The 16,482-nt window shown below is 33.9% G+C and overlaps 1 protein-coding gene and 1 pseudogene across 1 annotated transcript; both read right to left on the reverse strand.

Annotated features, from left to right (window-relative positions):
• Nucleotides 1-5,303: 5,303 nt before the first annotated feature.
• LOC120128321 lies at nt 5,304-7,510 on the reverse strand (annotated as a pseudogene).
• Nucleotides 7,511-13,465: 5,955 nt separating this feature from the next.
• LOC120128420 (high mobility group B protein 3-like) lies at nt 13,466-15,076 on the reverse strand. The gene is made up of 8 exons (XM_039146131.1): nt 14,940-15,076; nt 14,790-14,838; nt 14,574-14,681; nt 14,318-14,375; nt 14,196-14,240; nt 14,020-14,100; nt 13,796-13,885; nt 13,466-13,712 (listed from the first exon to the last, which is right to left on the reverse strand). The coding sequence occupies exons 2-8, from the start codon at nt 14,828-14,830 to the stop codon at nt 13,695-13,697; spliced, it is 441 nt and encodes a 146-aa protein (XP_039002062.1). The 5' UTR covers nt 14,831-14,838; nt 14,940-15,076; the 3' UTR covers nt 13,466-13,694.
• Between the last annotated feature and the right edge of the window lie 1,406 nt (nt 15,077-16,482).

Consider the following 16,482-nt stretch of genomic DNA (forward strand, 5'->3'; position numbering starts at 1 on the left):
GTTATGGATTTCTTCCTTCCAACATACTCGCAAACTTGGCAAACATCTCCACTGTATATCCCCCTCATAAGGAACTATCGATAGCTCACTTGCTTGCCTCTGAAAATCTTGAACCATGGCTTCAAGCTCACTCACTTGTTTTTTCAGACTTTCAACCTCCCCTGGCTCGAGCTACCTTCCCTGTTTTGGTATCGTCGTAATGTAATCTCTAAACTTGAAATCTTCCCCTTCAACTTCTCATTCTGAGCTTGACTCTCTTGTAACTGCTGCTCTAAAGAATCATTTTCCTACGATAAAATCTTAACTTAGTGTCTGTTTCACTTGAGCTCTTCTTAACTCTCTCCGGCTACTCTTTTGAGGCTTACCACCTCTTGCCTCAATTCGACAGACTTACTCGAGCTAGAACCTGCCTGAGCTTTTACCATTCACTAATAAGTTGACCGAAGATCGTCAAAGTCTAGCCAAATTTGCTTCTCTACTTTTTCAATTCGATCTGCTCTACTCTTCTGAATGTTAATCTCCAATCCCTTTTGATACACTTCATCTTCTAGATTCTGTAAATTCATTCTCCATTGTCTCCGTTCTGCTTCGAAATCACGCTTAGCTAACTCTAATAGAGATGGCACCACTCTCAACTGTTCCTCCACCGGCTGAATATTTTCAGGATTCACTATCGAGATGTTGTCATTTACTCGACTGCTTCTCCACTGTTCGTACTCTTGAGATAACTCGAGATCATAAGTATAACTCGAGATTCTGTAAAGAAACTCAATCTCGCTCTCCACATCGGTAAAGTATAGCCGAAGAGATATTCTACGAAGCTCGCCACAAAATATCACCATCTCTGATATCCTTGAAGATGACCATCCATTTTTCTTTGGTGAAGCCCCTAGGCCATTCTTTAGAGAAAAAAATCCTTCAAAGGCGAAAACCCCTCTAGAAACACTCATCCTGGTGCTCTTTCAACATGTTTGAAATGACTCAGAATCCACACTAGCAGCAAAGGCGCACATCCTATAAAACGTCATTCTCATTCGCGCCTACAAGAACTCAAAGATCGGAATGTCTCAGCTAGAATAGCTGGAACAGGATCCACGTGCTTGTCTAATCTTTCAAACAGGTCAACGACTGATACGTCTACATATCCTAGCACCTTTGGAAAAATAGCGAGCTCATAAATCCCTAAAGCAAACAAGTCAAGCTTCTTTCTCTTATTAGGGTGATGAGCAATTACTTCTTTCAGAGCAGCCCAAGAGATGCACTCATTGTCTCCCTTCTTCTTAATGTTTCTGACTACCCAATCTTCACTCATTCCAGTCATCAATAGTAATTTCTTCTTAAATGAAGGAGTGACTGACAGCTTGGTATATACTCTATCCATATGGACCTCGAATAACGGAACAAAGCTTGATACTCCTCTATTGTTGGTGTCAGATCCACCCTACCAAATGTGAAACAGCTATAAGCCGGATTCCAGAACTGCGCCAATGCTCTAAACAGATTTCGGTCAATAAGAACATCCAGAAGATAAGGAATATCATCGTACAACTGATAAAACATCTCTTTATCGGCTGCTTCACATCTTCCCCATACCTCTCTTAGCTCACTCAGATCATCCTGACGTACGTTGAAGTGAGTGTAACCAAATAACTCCGACACATATCCAGGCATCACGCTGTCCCCATTAGTTAATTGGGACTGTTCCGACCACCTTAAAACATCCGCATTATCCTCAACCTCTTTTTGAACCGTTCGTTCCATATTACTGGCCTTCTATATGGACATCGATCCCAAATCAACACCATGTAATGGACATTGCAATGCAAAATAGAAAAAAAATAAAGCAAAGATAACAAAAGATCAGTTAGTAAACATAAAGCAATTAAGTCGGGATAATAATTTGTTCAAGAATCCTACCCACACATGCTGGCTACCCAATCATGCTTTTTCAGATCCTACCCAACATGATATCTACCCCCATGCTTTGTTATTCACAAAAAGAAATCCTAACCGCATGATATCTAATCCGCATGCTTATTCAAAAAAATAAACATAACCACATGATATCTAGTTCGCATGCTTGTTCGAAAAATAAACCTAACCGCATGATATCTAGTTCTCAAGCATTTATTAGAAAAACGAAAATAGATGACTCAAAAAAAGTTTTTCCTTGTGTACTCTCCTCACATGATTCTTAAGGTTCGGGTTTGGTTCAACCTAAGTTTAGGCTATACGTTCACTATATGCCGGGTTAGGTTCTAAAGTAATAGGTTCTCGAATTGTCATTGTCGATGCCCCCTTCGGCTGCCGAACCCTCAATCCTGGCCCATCACAGGCTTTAGGGGATCGAGTTCAATTTCGAGGGAACACACCTCCTTATGTCCATGCGAATACACTTAATTAATCGACTATCGGCCTGACTCTTTAAAAAAAATCCCCAGCAGAGTCGCCAAGCTGTCGAAATGATTTTTTTTTCTAAAAGATGAAAAAGCAAGATTTTGAAAACCATATTAATTTTTGAATTATCTCTTTTAATTTAAAAACAAATACAATTTAAAAACCTCTCGTTTCGAAAAAATTTGGATTTCCTTTAAGATCGAAAAAATACGGTTCAAAGAGTCGCCACCAATCTTTGATTAGGGTGTGATTGCGCACCCAAAAAAATGTTTGTTATTTTAAATAAAAATTAATTTTAATTAAAACAACAAATTAAGGTCTGCGTTACCAAAATCCGAGTTCGGGAGTCGGTTACATGCAGGGAAGGATTAGCACCCCCACAACGCGTTAAAACGGTACCTAGTCGATTAATTAACGTCTTTGCAATGAACTTTACAAATTCGAACTTAATTTAGCTTTTGATCCCATAAAACAAATATGTAAATTTTAAAAAAAAAATTCAAAAACACTCAAATAAATTAAATTAAAATTACCAAGTCGTTTTAGAAAGATAAAGAATGTTCAATTATTTACAAATATCAAGACCAGATCTTAAAGATATAACAACCTTTTCTCGATATATTTAAATAAACGAACATTTCCTTTTCTCTCGTTCACAAATTTTAGGTGACGAATCAATTTTTTGGTTTCACTTTCGAGATACACTTTTAATTTAAAATCGTCAAAACGACCCTCTAATTAGTTAAGACAGGCCACTCGAGACAATTTTAAATTAAAAGGGTATTACCCTTAGTTCGATTATGTAATAGGCCAAGTTATGCACGTGAGGCTATCATGTAAATTATGCAAAAAGTGGATGTCATGCCAAAATATTTAAATACCACAAATTATAACTTATATATATATATGTATTAATATGTAATGTACGAAAGTGACTTAAAATAATAAAAAAACATATTAACTCCAGAATAAAAATTTCACGAGATAACTATATTTAAGGACTAAACCATATTAAACAAAATTTTACTATTTTTAAATACAAACAAAGTAAGAATTAAAGTGTACATGCATATATTAAATGGTCAAATGTATGAAGAAATAAATCAACCTTTAGGACCTAAAAGAAACATGCAAAAATATAGAACTCTAATGTCTAAATGACAAAAACAAAATAAATAACATTTATGACTAAAATTAAATAAGCATGAAATACAAAGATCAAATTAAAACACAACAGATTTGATTCAAAGACTAAAACGCCAATTAACCAAAATTACATGCTAAATGCGAAAACAAACAACAACAACAAAAAATAACATAAACTGATGACCTAAAAAAAACATTTACAAATGTGAATATCAAATTAAAACTTGGAAATTTCGATTTAATGACTAAAATTAAATACGCGCAACAATTGAGAACTAAATTAAAAACAGAAAAGATTTTACTTGAGGACTAAAATGTAACATGCAAAAACTCGAAGACCGAATATGGAAACGAAAGAAAATAAATACCCTAGCATTTAGGACTAAAATCAAATGTGCATAAAAGATAAAGACCAAATTACGAAGCAAACAAGACTCGACTTCAGGACCAAAATGGAAATCAACAGCATACGCAATGACCTCAAAGTAATTAGCCCTAATAACCTAATATAAAACCTACTTTAAACTAAACCTAATCCTAAACTCATGCTAAGCCTAACCCTCAACCGTTTTTCCTCTTTCTTTCCTCTCCATTTATCTTCCATTCGACCGAACGGTTGCCATGGCCATCTTCTCTAAAGCTCAACAAACAGCTAAGCACTTAACAAACAACCTAAACGACCTAGAATCTCGACCCCGAAACCCACATGCAAACACTCGGTTGGCCTAAGAACGCGACCCCCGACGCTTGGCCAAGGTAAGCTCTTTCTCTCTCGCTCTTTAATATTCTGGGTTATCTTTCAAATGGTTCTTGTTTTAATCTTCTCTCAAAATCTTAATCGAATGATTTTTGGGCATTCTCACTTTCATGGCAACGAAACTTTGATGACTCTCTCTCTAGGCTTCGAATCACCCCTAACCACTGCCCCGCCGTGCTACATACGCTAAACCCCGAGACCCTTACACTCCGATCTCTCCACTGCTCGACCCCGAGGTAAACTACCTTGCTTCCTTTCTTTATTTGCTTTATTTTGGTATTGTTAAACTAAATCTCGCACTTCTTTCTTGATTAGTGAACCCACACAGAGAACAAATAGAGTCAACGAGACTCCCCCCTTTTTTGTGTTCGAGCAGTATAGGTAAGTCCCTTTCAAATTTTAATTTTAAAAACAAGCACACATGTATAAAACAAAAGAAGCGAACTGGAAAATTAAGAAAATTGGAGAACTCCTAGGAAAAATGTACCTTTATTGCTTTATCTATTTTTGAATTGTATGATTACACTGTGATTTCCTTTCGTATTCTCTCAACACTGCGAAATTGTTGATAGTTAATCCAATTTTCTCCTTTCGTATTCTCGTCCTCTCGTGATGGCCGATATATCCCTCGGTTAATACCTCTATTGGCTCGTATTTTTTTTTTTTTTGTCCGTCTCTGTCCTCTCTGTCTGTCCAATGTTTCCTGTATCCCCCCTTTTTTGTTTTTGCCCCTGATGAGTGGTTATTTTTTCTCCTTTCTATGGATATCCCCACGTCCCTTATTTGTTGCAGGTATCTCCAAACGGTTGCACGGTTATGGGACTCATCTGGCATCTGCTGGATGGAAAGAAACTGCTGAAGATTTTGGTGTTGTCTCCACCCTTGAGCCTACACTTGTTGGGTTAGTTGTGTCTTGGGCTCCGACTGATTCGGGCCCCTATTTGGTCATGCATGTAATATCTTGCTCGAATAAAGCCCGTACAAAATGAGCGTCTACAGAAACTGCTTGGAGGATTGGACAGACAGAGTCTTGCAACAAAGTTCAACGGTTAGCTTCACAAGCAACATCTCTACAGTGAACATCTGCAGCACAACTAATTATATAAGCCCTATTGTCAGCTTCCTCGTCCATTAAACTTGTGCAAAATAGAACTCCATCCCTGCATGTAATATGTACATGAAAGGTATCAATATCTTTATAATTCATTATTATAAAACGGGTCTCTTCTTTTGTTTTCAGAACTTCAAAACCGCAACTCACTTCTCCGCTCTTTTAATTCTCTATCATTCAAAAAAACTTAATGAGATATTGGTGACGACATATCTGCATGCATCTGACAAAATGACCAAATCAAATTATTTCGTAATCTATAGATTAGTAAACTACCTCTGAGAGGCAAGGTACCGTAGTCCTCATTATCCTCAATCCTGAGTTCCCTGCAGTACATGAATTCAAGCATAGCCTTCAATGCTGCTGGAGACACATCCCTAAATCGAACCTCAGCTGAGTTGCTCTCACACATTTCATTAGTGAACATCTGCAGGGCAATTAATGTCGAATACTGTTGGCACAACCAAACCGAGAACCACAAACATGGAAAAATTGAATAGGAGACATGGCAAAGCAGAGAAAGCCAAACATATCCTAACACAACTTCAGTAAAGTTCCATAATATATGCTACAATTCTATAATGTATTTCATTTAATAGACTTAAATTTCTTTGGCAAGATAACATAACTGCACAAGACCTTGCAGCATTATCCATAGAAGGCATATGAGGTCCTCACCTTTGCGAATGGGACACTATATAACCCGAGAATGGCTTTATGAGCCCGAGCAATGAGACCTTGATCCTCAATGTAAATGCTAATGTCACTGTACTCGCCTGTTGCAAGAAATTGCTGGAGTCTCTGAATGTCTATAGGAAGTCCACAGCAGAAATTTACTCCAGAATGGATGTGAAAACTTGCATATGATAATTCAGTCTCACTGGAGTCTAACGACGTCTTGTTTGCTTTAAGCCACTCCATTGCTTCCTCACATTGCTTCAGTAATGGTATCACTCCGAACTGAGAGCTCAGAGCCCACAACGAACTAAGTTGTGTCTCTGAAATATTTGTCAAACAGAAGCAAGACAAAGGAAAAACTAAGACAAGAGAGACAGGATTTCTAAACTGATATAGAATGACAAAAACATAGAGCCTGCGGGATCTAAGGGAAACAATAGTAAATACCTGTGTTTGGCCTGCATATACATATTGAAGAAGTGCGTGAAGAGTTGGATATGCTACCTGCTGTAGCTGAACAACATCTCCATGCGATGAGCTCAGACAAAAGTTGTTTGATGCTTGCAATATAACCTTATGAGCAGGGACAGGCCTCCCCTCTTCCCCAACAATGAACAACATATCAGATAATTCTCAACTCTCAAGAAAATTTTGAAGTCCCCACTTGTTATATTCCGTTTGTTCATCATCCAACTCCTCAGCATCGTAGCCATTGTATTCGCTGTTAACTTGCTTCCACAGCGACAAGTGATTCTAAGTGGGGCAATATGTTGACATTTCTATACCCTACATGTTTGTCCCAGCTACTAAGCCCAACATACCGAACACTAAATTTGGGATTTGTATCTAGCCACTCGAACACACGATTCTGAAAAGGGTATCTTCCTTTACCAATACTAATTAAACAATCACACATGCTAATCCAATAACTCTGAAATGCTGATGAACAACATAGACCAACACGTACAATATCAACTACAGTTTTCCCATCCACTTCAATCTTCAATCTACTGTTCCTATGGCTTCCAATGATTACAGTATAATGAGGAAAGCTATTCCTCTTGTAATGGTAGTGTTGACTTCCAAAATTCTCCCTAAAGACCACAGTAACATCATTGTGTGCGGAAGCATCGAATGCTACACATCCTCTGCCAGCTTCACGGAATTTCAGATCCTTTATCCAAGCACACTCAAAGGGAGCGACCGTGAAGAACTTTTTCTCTTTCTTTTCCATTTTTTTTCCCGAAAAGAAAACCCCGTACTTTTCACTTACTGGGAACTTCCACTAGAAAATCAACCTTATTTATAGGACCTGAGATAGCGAGAGGGATATCACACACCGCTTTCTTTATCTGATAAGAAAAAGGAAGCAAGTTTAGATTAAAGCAAGAAAATAACAATCTTACCTTGCAACAACTCAATCTAAAAAACATATTAGAATGCAGATCAAGATCAAAATCCCTCCCAAAACAGATTCTTCTAAGTGATGAACAGTGAGGTTGTCGTCATATGCCAATCAGAGAGGACCCTGAAACCGCAGGAATCTTGCAGCTTGACAGAAAAAACTAAACCCACCAGCAGCTTTAAGCTCGCTATCAATCCTATCCTCCGCCACATTTTTATCCAATTCCGACACCAATACGCAAAAAATATCTCCAAATATAACCTGAAAATAAGACCAGGAAAGTCCCACATAACAGACAAATACAAGGCATGAGATGAGAACCCATGCTGACAAGTTACAACACAAACATCACTTTTGACAATATTAAATTATATCTACATATGCTAATATAAAATACCAGGGAATAATCATGGATGGTATTATTTTTGCCTTCTGATTTTTTTGTGTAACTTGACACCTTTCTTTTGCTCGTTTGATTGTATTGATTTTGAAGCAATTACTGCTTTCCTTGGGTAATAAAATTCTAATTATCCAAAAAAAAAATACCAGGGAATTTTCATGGATGGTATTCTTTTTGCCTTCTGATTTTAGATTGAATTGGCAGAATGCTCACATGTCCATGATTGAAAGAAGATACTTTGGATCAAGAAAAATGAAAGGTCTTCAACATTGAAATAACACGGACACGGGGGGGGGGGGGGGGGATCCTAAACAGGCAAGTTGATATTGAGAGTAAAATATTGTTATAAAGATCCGGGAGTGGATTGAATTTATGGCTGAAATTTAATGATAATTTAATGGATGGTAAAACGTGGCAGCTATGAATGTTATTGTGACATTGACACGTAAAAGAACCAACCAGATTTTTTGGGTTTTTGTCTTTGTCTGGTGACATTGGGATTGTTGCTTTTTGTTTTGTCTTCTTACCTTTTACGGGTTTTTCTTGGGTTGTCTAACTGATATAAAGCTAAACACAGAACTCTCGAAAATCTGAAACCAAAAATCTGAAAAGAATTTTAACAAAATTGATTTAGTGTAATTGAAAATGTTAACTTATACTTAATATATTATATTACAATGGGCAAACATAAATTTATTTAATCGATAACTATCGATATTTTTCTAACAAGTATAGATATTTTTGAATTTAAAAAATGAAAAATAATAAGACTGCACAGTATTAATATTTTTTCTATAAATATTGATAATTTTGAATTTTTAAAAAAATATGAAAAAATAAGAAATATATATATAAAATATCAATATTTTTCCACAAATATCAATACTTTCAAATTTAAAAAAAAACATAGAAAATGAGAAGGTTGTAAAGTATCAAATTTTTTTTAAATAAATATCGATGCTATAATATGATGATCGATACTTTAACATTTGATGAATGGTAAAATATTAATATTTTTTTTATTATGTTTGATACTTTAACATTTGAGAAAGTTGATAGAAATTAAAATACCAATACTTGTTTATTTGAAGAAATTGTTCAAGTTAAGATCAAAAGTTACTTATTTGAAAATTTTCATTAAAATATCGTTGTAAAAATATCGATAGTGTGATAATAATTACAACTTAACCGGTTAAAATAAAATATGTGTAATCTATTACGTTAAACTTACTACTTATTTGTTTAAAGGTATAATAATAATGTAAACTGTAAAACATTTACAACTTAACCGGTTAAAATAAAATAAGCGCAATTTATTACGTTAAACTAGCTACCTGTTTGTTTAAAGGTATAATAATAATGTAAACGGTAAAATATTTACAACTTAACCGATTAAATAAAATAGACACAACATGTTATGTTAAACTAGCTATTAGTTTATTTAAAGGTATAATAATAATGTAAACAATAAAATATTTACAACTTAACTGGTTAAAAAAATTGGGCACCACCTATTACGTTAAACTTTCTAGTGGTTTATTTATAGATATAATAATAATGTAAACGGTAAAAATATTTACAACTTAACCGTTTGAAATATTTTTTTAAATTCAAAAGTATCGATACTTGTGGAAAAATATTAATACTTTGCAGACTTCTCATTTTTCAATTCTTTTTTAAATTCAAAAGTATCAATACTTGTGGAAAAGTATCGATACTTTGCAGCCTTCTTATTTTCCATATATTTTTTAGATTCGAAAGTATCGATATTTGTAGAAAAGTATCGATACTTATTCGCATACATTTTATATAAAAAGTTTCGATATTTTATCTGTCTTGCCTCGTTTTGTTATTTATTGGCTATCTTAATAAAACAATAACGGTTAATTATAAGGAAGTAGGAGAAGTTGAAGTATCAATATTTTGTGTAAGTATCAATATTTTGCAAAGATATTTTTTATGGAAATTTTCAAATAAGTAACTTTCTATCTTTACTTGAACAATTAATTTTATCAAATAAATAAGTATTTATATTTTAATTTCTATCAACTTTCTCAAATGTTAAAGTATCAAACATAATAGAAAAAGTATCTATATTTTACCATTCATCAAATGCTAAAGTATCGACCATCATCGATATTTATTTTTAAAAAAATCCCTCCAAATGATACAATTACATATTAAAGCGCAATCGGATATTGTAGATATTCATAGCATTATAAGTAATTAATTTATTTTGTTATCGTGAGATTTCTAAGGTCCTGTCAACTTAAATTTTAGTAACATTTTAGGCGCAACCTAATATGTTAGTAATATTTATAACAAAATAAATAATTAACTTATTTTGTTATGGTGAGATTTCTAAGGCTCCATAAGCTTAAACTTTATTAACATTTTAGTCGCAGCCTAATATGTCAGTAATATTTATAATAAAATAACTAATCAACATATTTTATTATCGTGAAATTTATAAGACCCTATCAGCTTAAACTCTCGTAATATATTAGGCGAACCTCATATATTGATAATAATAATAAAAAATAAATAATTAACTTATTTTATTACCGTTATAATATTTTAGACACAACCTGTTATGTTACTACTATTGATAACATTCCAGTAATTAACCTAAATTACTAAAGTTAATATTTTCTTTACCCATTTTACATACAACGATAACATTTCTGATTATTACTATTATTATTATAAACACAAATAACATTTTCAATGAAAGTTTATAACATTTATGATAGCGCTTTTAATCAGTCACACTGTGTATTAACCGTATTTTAACCGTCTTATAGCAGAAACCTCCCACCTTTTACACTTGGCTTGTAGTCTTAATTTGTGGAAGCATGAAAACCATGGCACTTTCCTTTTTTCTACTGTTTGCCTCTGATTAGCAACCCGTGTTGTTGAATAAGAGTTTTTCAAGCGTTGGTATTAACAAATTCAATTACCAGATAACAAATCCCCGTTGCAGTCTAATTGATTAGGATACTCGGCTCTCACCCGATAGACTCGTGTTCAAGTCCCGGCATCAGAACTACCTTTTTAAACTGATTCTTTAGCAAGGCGAAAAAGCAATCACTTTGCGAGTTCTCCGCCAATATTTTTGTGGAAGCCTAAAGGATTCAGCAAAAAGCATTGGTGGCAAGTGTTGGTAGCTGTTTTCTTTCTGGTTTATTTTCGGAAAGTATCCTTGTTATATAGCATGGCATGATAATACTAAAAAAAATAAAATCTACATTTCCTGTTTTCTTGCTATATCTCCCATAGATGTCCTCTCCGAGATCAGGGACAAAATGGGGATTGAACTATGAGGGGTAAATTGTTTAACTTTGGAATAATAGCATCTTTAAAATTAAATAAATCATAAAATTTAAATCAAAGAAATTAGCAAAATTTGATTTTAAAACTGAAAGGATCCTAAAACATAATTAAACCAGTAAATTTTGAGAAGGACAAAAACTTCATTGTAATGATTTCAAAAATATTAATAGTCTAAAACTAATTAAACCGTCAAAATTAGGGGAGGCAATTGCCCCTCCCACTTCTAAGATAGCTTCGTCCCTGTTCAATATCATTGGGAAAGAGTACATTTTCGGCCTCGGCATCGGAGCAGAATGGTAAGCCAAAGGAAACCACCTTACAGCCTGAGGGATGTTTCCCAAGCTGCTACTTCAAATTCACCTTCCTCCTCATGTATCAAATCATAGCTGTTCTTCTGGAACTCATCAACCTTCAAAATTATAGCCTGGGGACGGTGAGTTGAAAATGGTCACAAGTGTCGCAGAGCTTCACGCCCCAAGTCAAGAAAGACTAAAGCTCTTCCCGACATCACAGAGCCTTAGATCTCTCAAGGAACAGCTTATCCCTGACCAGTATTCAACCCATAATTACAAAGAATACTAGTCCAATTGCTCAGGATAGGGATGCTCAAAGGGTAAAGGTCGCCTATGGAGATGTGAAGATACTTTTCTGCATGCAAAGTAAATGGGGGATTAAAGATATATTGCATGAAATTGCAAGAAGGTTTGATATAGATGATACAAGTGGATTTGATTTTATGTACATGGATGATGATTCTGAGTGGGTCTTATTAATATGTGATGCTGATTTGGATGAGTGTATTGATGTAAGTGGATGATCTGATGGCAACTCAATTAAACTCTTATTACAAGTTTCTCATCGTCATTTGGACCAGTCTTCAGGCAGCACTGCTTCTTGATCTGAATACCACCGATATGATTCGGATTTGATTCTAAGCGACAAAAGCAACATTTTCTCTAGAAGAAATCTTAATTTTGGATGCAGTGATGAAGGAAACAGTCTGGTTTTCCAACTTTCTTCGCCCTATAGCACTAGGAGGAGAAGTAAAATAATCTTAATTATTGGATGCAGTGATGAAGGAAACAATCTGGTTTTCCAACTTCCTTCGCCCTATAGCACTAGGAGAAGAAGTAAAATAAAGGAGTACAGGAGAGAATTTCCAAGGAAATACTTGTCATAGGATGCGGAGAAGTGAAGGTGATGACTATGTTCTGCATGCCTTGGGTGTCCCCCATGTGATATATTGCTTTTAGACAAGAAGATAATATTTCCAAGCCTATAGCTATTATAACAATGAATCAAGGAATGAGTTTTTTTTTTCCAACCTTATGCATACAATTTTTAGAATGCATTCTATTGTTAAGTCCCTTGAGTATTGATCTTAAAGAAATAACATACGAGGTTACATGTTAATCGCCAAGCTCTTATTAGATTCAATACTATTATTAAAAAATGTTTATTATTGACCTTCCATAAACATGATTTTAAAAAAATTGACTACGCAACATTGGAACTCTTGATTTAAATTTAATATTATAATAAAATACAAAGAATAACTTAAAAATTCACTTTAACGTAATCAAAACATAAATATACACATGCATACACAGAAAACTCTCCAAGAGCAGAAAATAAGTTAAGTGCCCAAGAATAAACGAGGGTAGCAAATCACATTACAATCCATTAGGTTGTAAAGGCAGATATAATAACAAAAAGACATAAAATCAAAATTAGTCCCTCAATATTTGTCAAAACTGTCATTTTGATCCCAACGTTAGATACCTTTTTTGACATTATGCCTAACAAAAATATGAAAGATCATAATCCAATAAGCCCCAGGTCGTAAACATGTAGCCACAATGACAATACATGTTATAGGAAAAGGAAATCTGTATTCTACTCTCAGACCAGCATGAATACTAGTAACCTTGATAAATCACAAACAAAAATGTGCGTAGGTAGACAACCACGGAACACAAAATAATCGATGCTTCTAAAACCTCGATCAGACTTGTTATCGATGGACTACTGTTACCATCTGAATTGATATAAAAATGAATTGTTCAATGCCTGTCACATCAGCAAATGAATCAAACGCATCATCAAAATACCAACGTGCATGATAAATAGTTGTGATTCAAAGTTCAAGAATAAACGACTGGGGGGCTACAAACGAGTTTTTCCATGCCATTCAACTTTAAAATCTAGGGTACAATATTATTTAGTATGTGTATATATAAAGCAATAAGTAAATCTTCCACCATCCACATCTATTAATTTATGAAATGTCAGAAGGAGCTAATGGGATTTAGAGGTACAATTTTTCCCTTTAGAAAACATGCATGACCATCTAAAAGGAATAACAGGGAAACATCAAAAGCATTAACATACTAAGATTTTGATCAAACAACTATCACCGGCCTACATTCATTATGCTATATCTCCTCCATCAATCTTTCCTTCCTTCCTAATCATCATCTTCTTCCTGCATTTTAAAAAAAATGTACCATTTCAATAACAAACAAGAACCGTAACAACATAAAAAAAAACTGAATTATCACAACTCACCTCTCCACTGCCCTCTTCATCCTCCTCATCATCATTATTCACCTCGGACGCTGACTTCTCAGACTCTGAATCTTCTTGGGGACCCTCAGCCTGGTATTCGTCCCCCCCCCCCACACACACAAAAAAAAGGGTTCACAAACTATTAACAACCAAAACCAGAAACTTCGAGCTCATTAAAGGAAGACCCTAAAAAACAACTCATTTGGAAATATAAAGGGGGATACCTGACTCTTATTGTAGGCTTTCATGTTCTTTTCGTACTCAGCCTTTCGCTTCTCTGCCTTTGCTATATAAGGTGCTTTTTCCTAGATGTTATTGTTTTTTAAATTAATCAGAAAACAGATTTGTATGTTTCGTTTTAAAGAATTTTAAAAATGAACACGGGAAAAGAGAATCTCACAGCATCAGACAGGCTCTTCCATTTATCTCCACCAGCCTTGCCGACCTAAATTTGATCGCAGGAGAAATATAAAAAATCTACGGCTTCAAAAATAAGAAATAAAAATTATAGCCCATACTTACAGCAGCAACTGATTTGTTTTTAGGGTGTTCCTTCTTGTACACCTCACGGAACTCCTCCCTAAAGATCAAGATATCAAAATTACCGAATTAGATAAGAATATGATTGTAAGTCAACGAAGTAATTCCTTGACGCTTTATTTTAGCAATTGTGGTTTACACGAATAATATAAACGTCAGAGCTTTCAGTGAAACAAAAAAAAATATGAAGAAAAGAAAAAAAAACTAACATATACACTATATAATAATGAATGATTACATGAAAACGAAGAAGGCACTAGCAGGCCTTTTTGGCTTGTTTGGATCCTTAGCTGCCTTCCCCGATTTCTTCCCAGCTTTGGCAGTTGATTTCTTGTTCACGGAAAGCCTATCAACAAATCAGAGAATAAACTCAACCAATAAGAAAATATAAAAACCTCATCTAGATCTGAGAACCTATAACAACCGATATGAAGAAGATAAAGAAAAAAATAACCTGCCACTCTTAGTATCTGACTTGGATTTACCTCCCTTCATGACGAATCCTGCAATTAAGATCGGAATCAATAGAGAAACACGAAAATCGATAGGAAAACGGGAAAAATCGTGGGAAAATGAACATCAATGAAGGTCGGAAGGGACATACCCGATTGTAAGGTAGGGTTAGGGTTGAGGGGAGAGAGAAGGAAAAGTAGAAAGGAGAAAACAAAACGGCAGAGAGATTAAGTAGCAAATTAAAGATTAATTGCGCTCTCCTTCCAAAAAAATAAAATCCAATAGCGCTGGAAATGAAAATCGGGAGGATGGGGTTGAGGTGGGCGTTGGGCATCAATATAAAAGATTCTATTCAATACGGATCCATTAAACAGAACTGGACTGGACTAGATAGAGCTCCCTTGTTTCATCTTATTAAAGTTGATTTGGTGAACAGTAACATTAATTTTATTCAAATAAATAACATTAAATATTGTAATGATGAGATTAAAATTAATGATAAAATATATAATTGTAGGCATGTAAACGAATCGAATGTTCAGCGAACCGTTCATGAACTGTTTGACGGAAAGTTCGTTTATGTTCGTTTATTTATTAAACGAAAAAACATGAACAATATTTTGTGTTCATTTAATTAAATGAACGAACATGAATAGATGGTTCATTCCTTCATTTATGTTCGTAAACATTTGGTAATATTTTGTTTGTTCATGTTCGTTTGCTTATGTGTATTCATTTATGTTTAGCTCAATCTCTCTAGACTCATTTAAAATATTAAATCCCAATAAATTTTAATTTGATATCTATAAATATTTTAAAATTCAATTAATTGTAAATACAAATAAAAAAAGTTCAAAACAATTAAATATAATATAATCCTAAAATTGTTAGGAAAGAAAAAAAATATATTTTCATTTATGTTCGTTTACGTTCATTTATTGTATTTGCTTACGTTTGTTCATTTGTGTTCGTTTACGGTCATTTATTGTGTTCGTTTACATTCGTTCGTTTATGTTCGTTCATTTGTATTCGTTTATCATTTAAATGAACGAATATGAACGAATACGAACAAGCTACATTCCTTAACGAACAAATACAAACAAAAACTTTTTCGCTCGTTTATGTTCGTATTCATTTATTTATTCGATTAAATTTAAACGAACGAACATGAATATACCCCATTTGTATTCGTTCGATTGGTTTACAAACCTATATAATTGGATACAATTGCAGCAGTAACGGTCGGAAAAATTATGATGAAAAGAAAAACTTGATTATTGTGAATATTAGATTAAAATATTAAAAAATATATATCACTTTAGTTTAGTTTAGTTTATAAGCTTAATAGGTTTTAAAAAATACAAATATTATTTTTCTCAAATAATAATTTTATTATTAATAATAAATAATACCAAATAATATTTTGAGTTTAATATTTCTTAATTAATTATTTTGATTAACATTAATTTCATAGAGATAAAATATAAATAACGTATAAGAGCAAATTTAATAAAATTATTAGTGTATATATAACAAGATATAGTATGAATTTTTTAATCAGAAAACTTGAAACAAAAGGTTCAAAATGATAAAATATTTTTTTTGTGAAATGGTTTTTATTTTTCGTACGAGCTTAAAGTTCCAGTTAAAGCTTGGAGGTGCGGTATGGCGAGATTGAGTAAACATGACTCACC

Source organism: Hibiscus syriacus, unplaced genomic scaffold (genome assembly GCF_006381635.1).
Source record: "Hibiscus syriacus cultivar Baekdansim isolate YM2019G1 unplaced genomic scaffold, ASM638163v2 tig00000132_pilon, whole genome shotgun sequence".
In the NCBI taxonomy this organism is placed as follows: Eukaryota; Viridiplantae; Streptophyta; class Magnoliopsida; order Malvales; family Malvaceae; genus Hibiscus; species Hibiscus syriacus.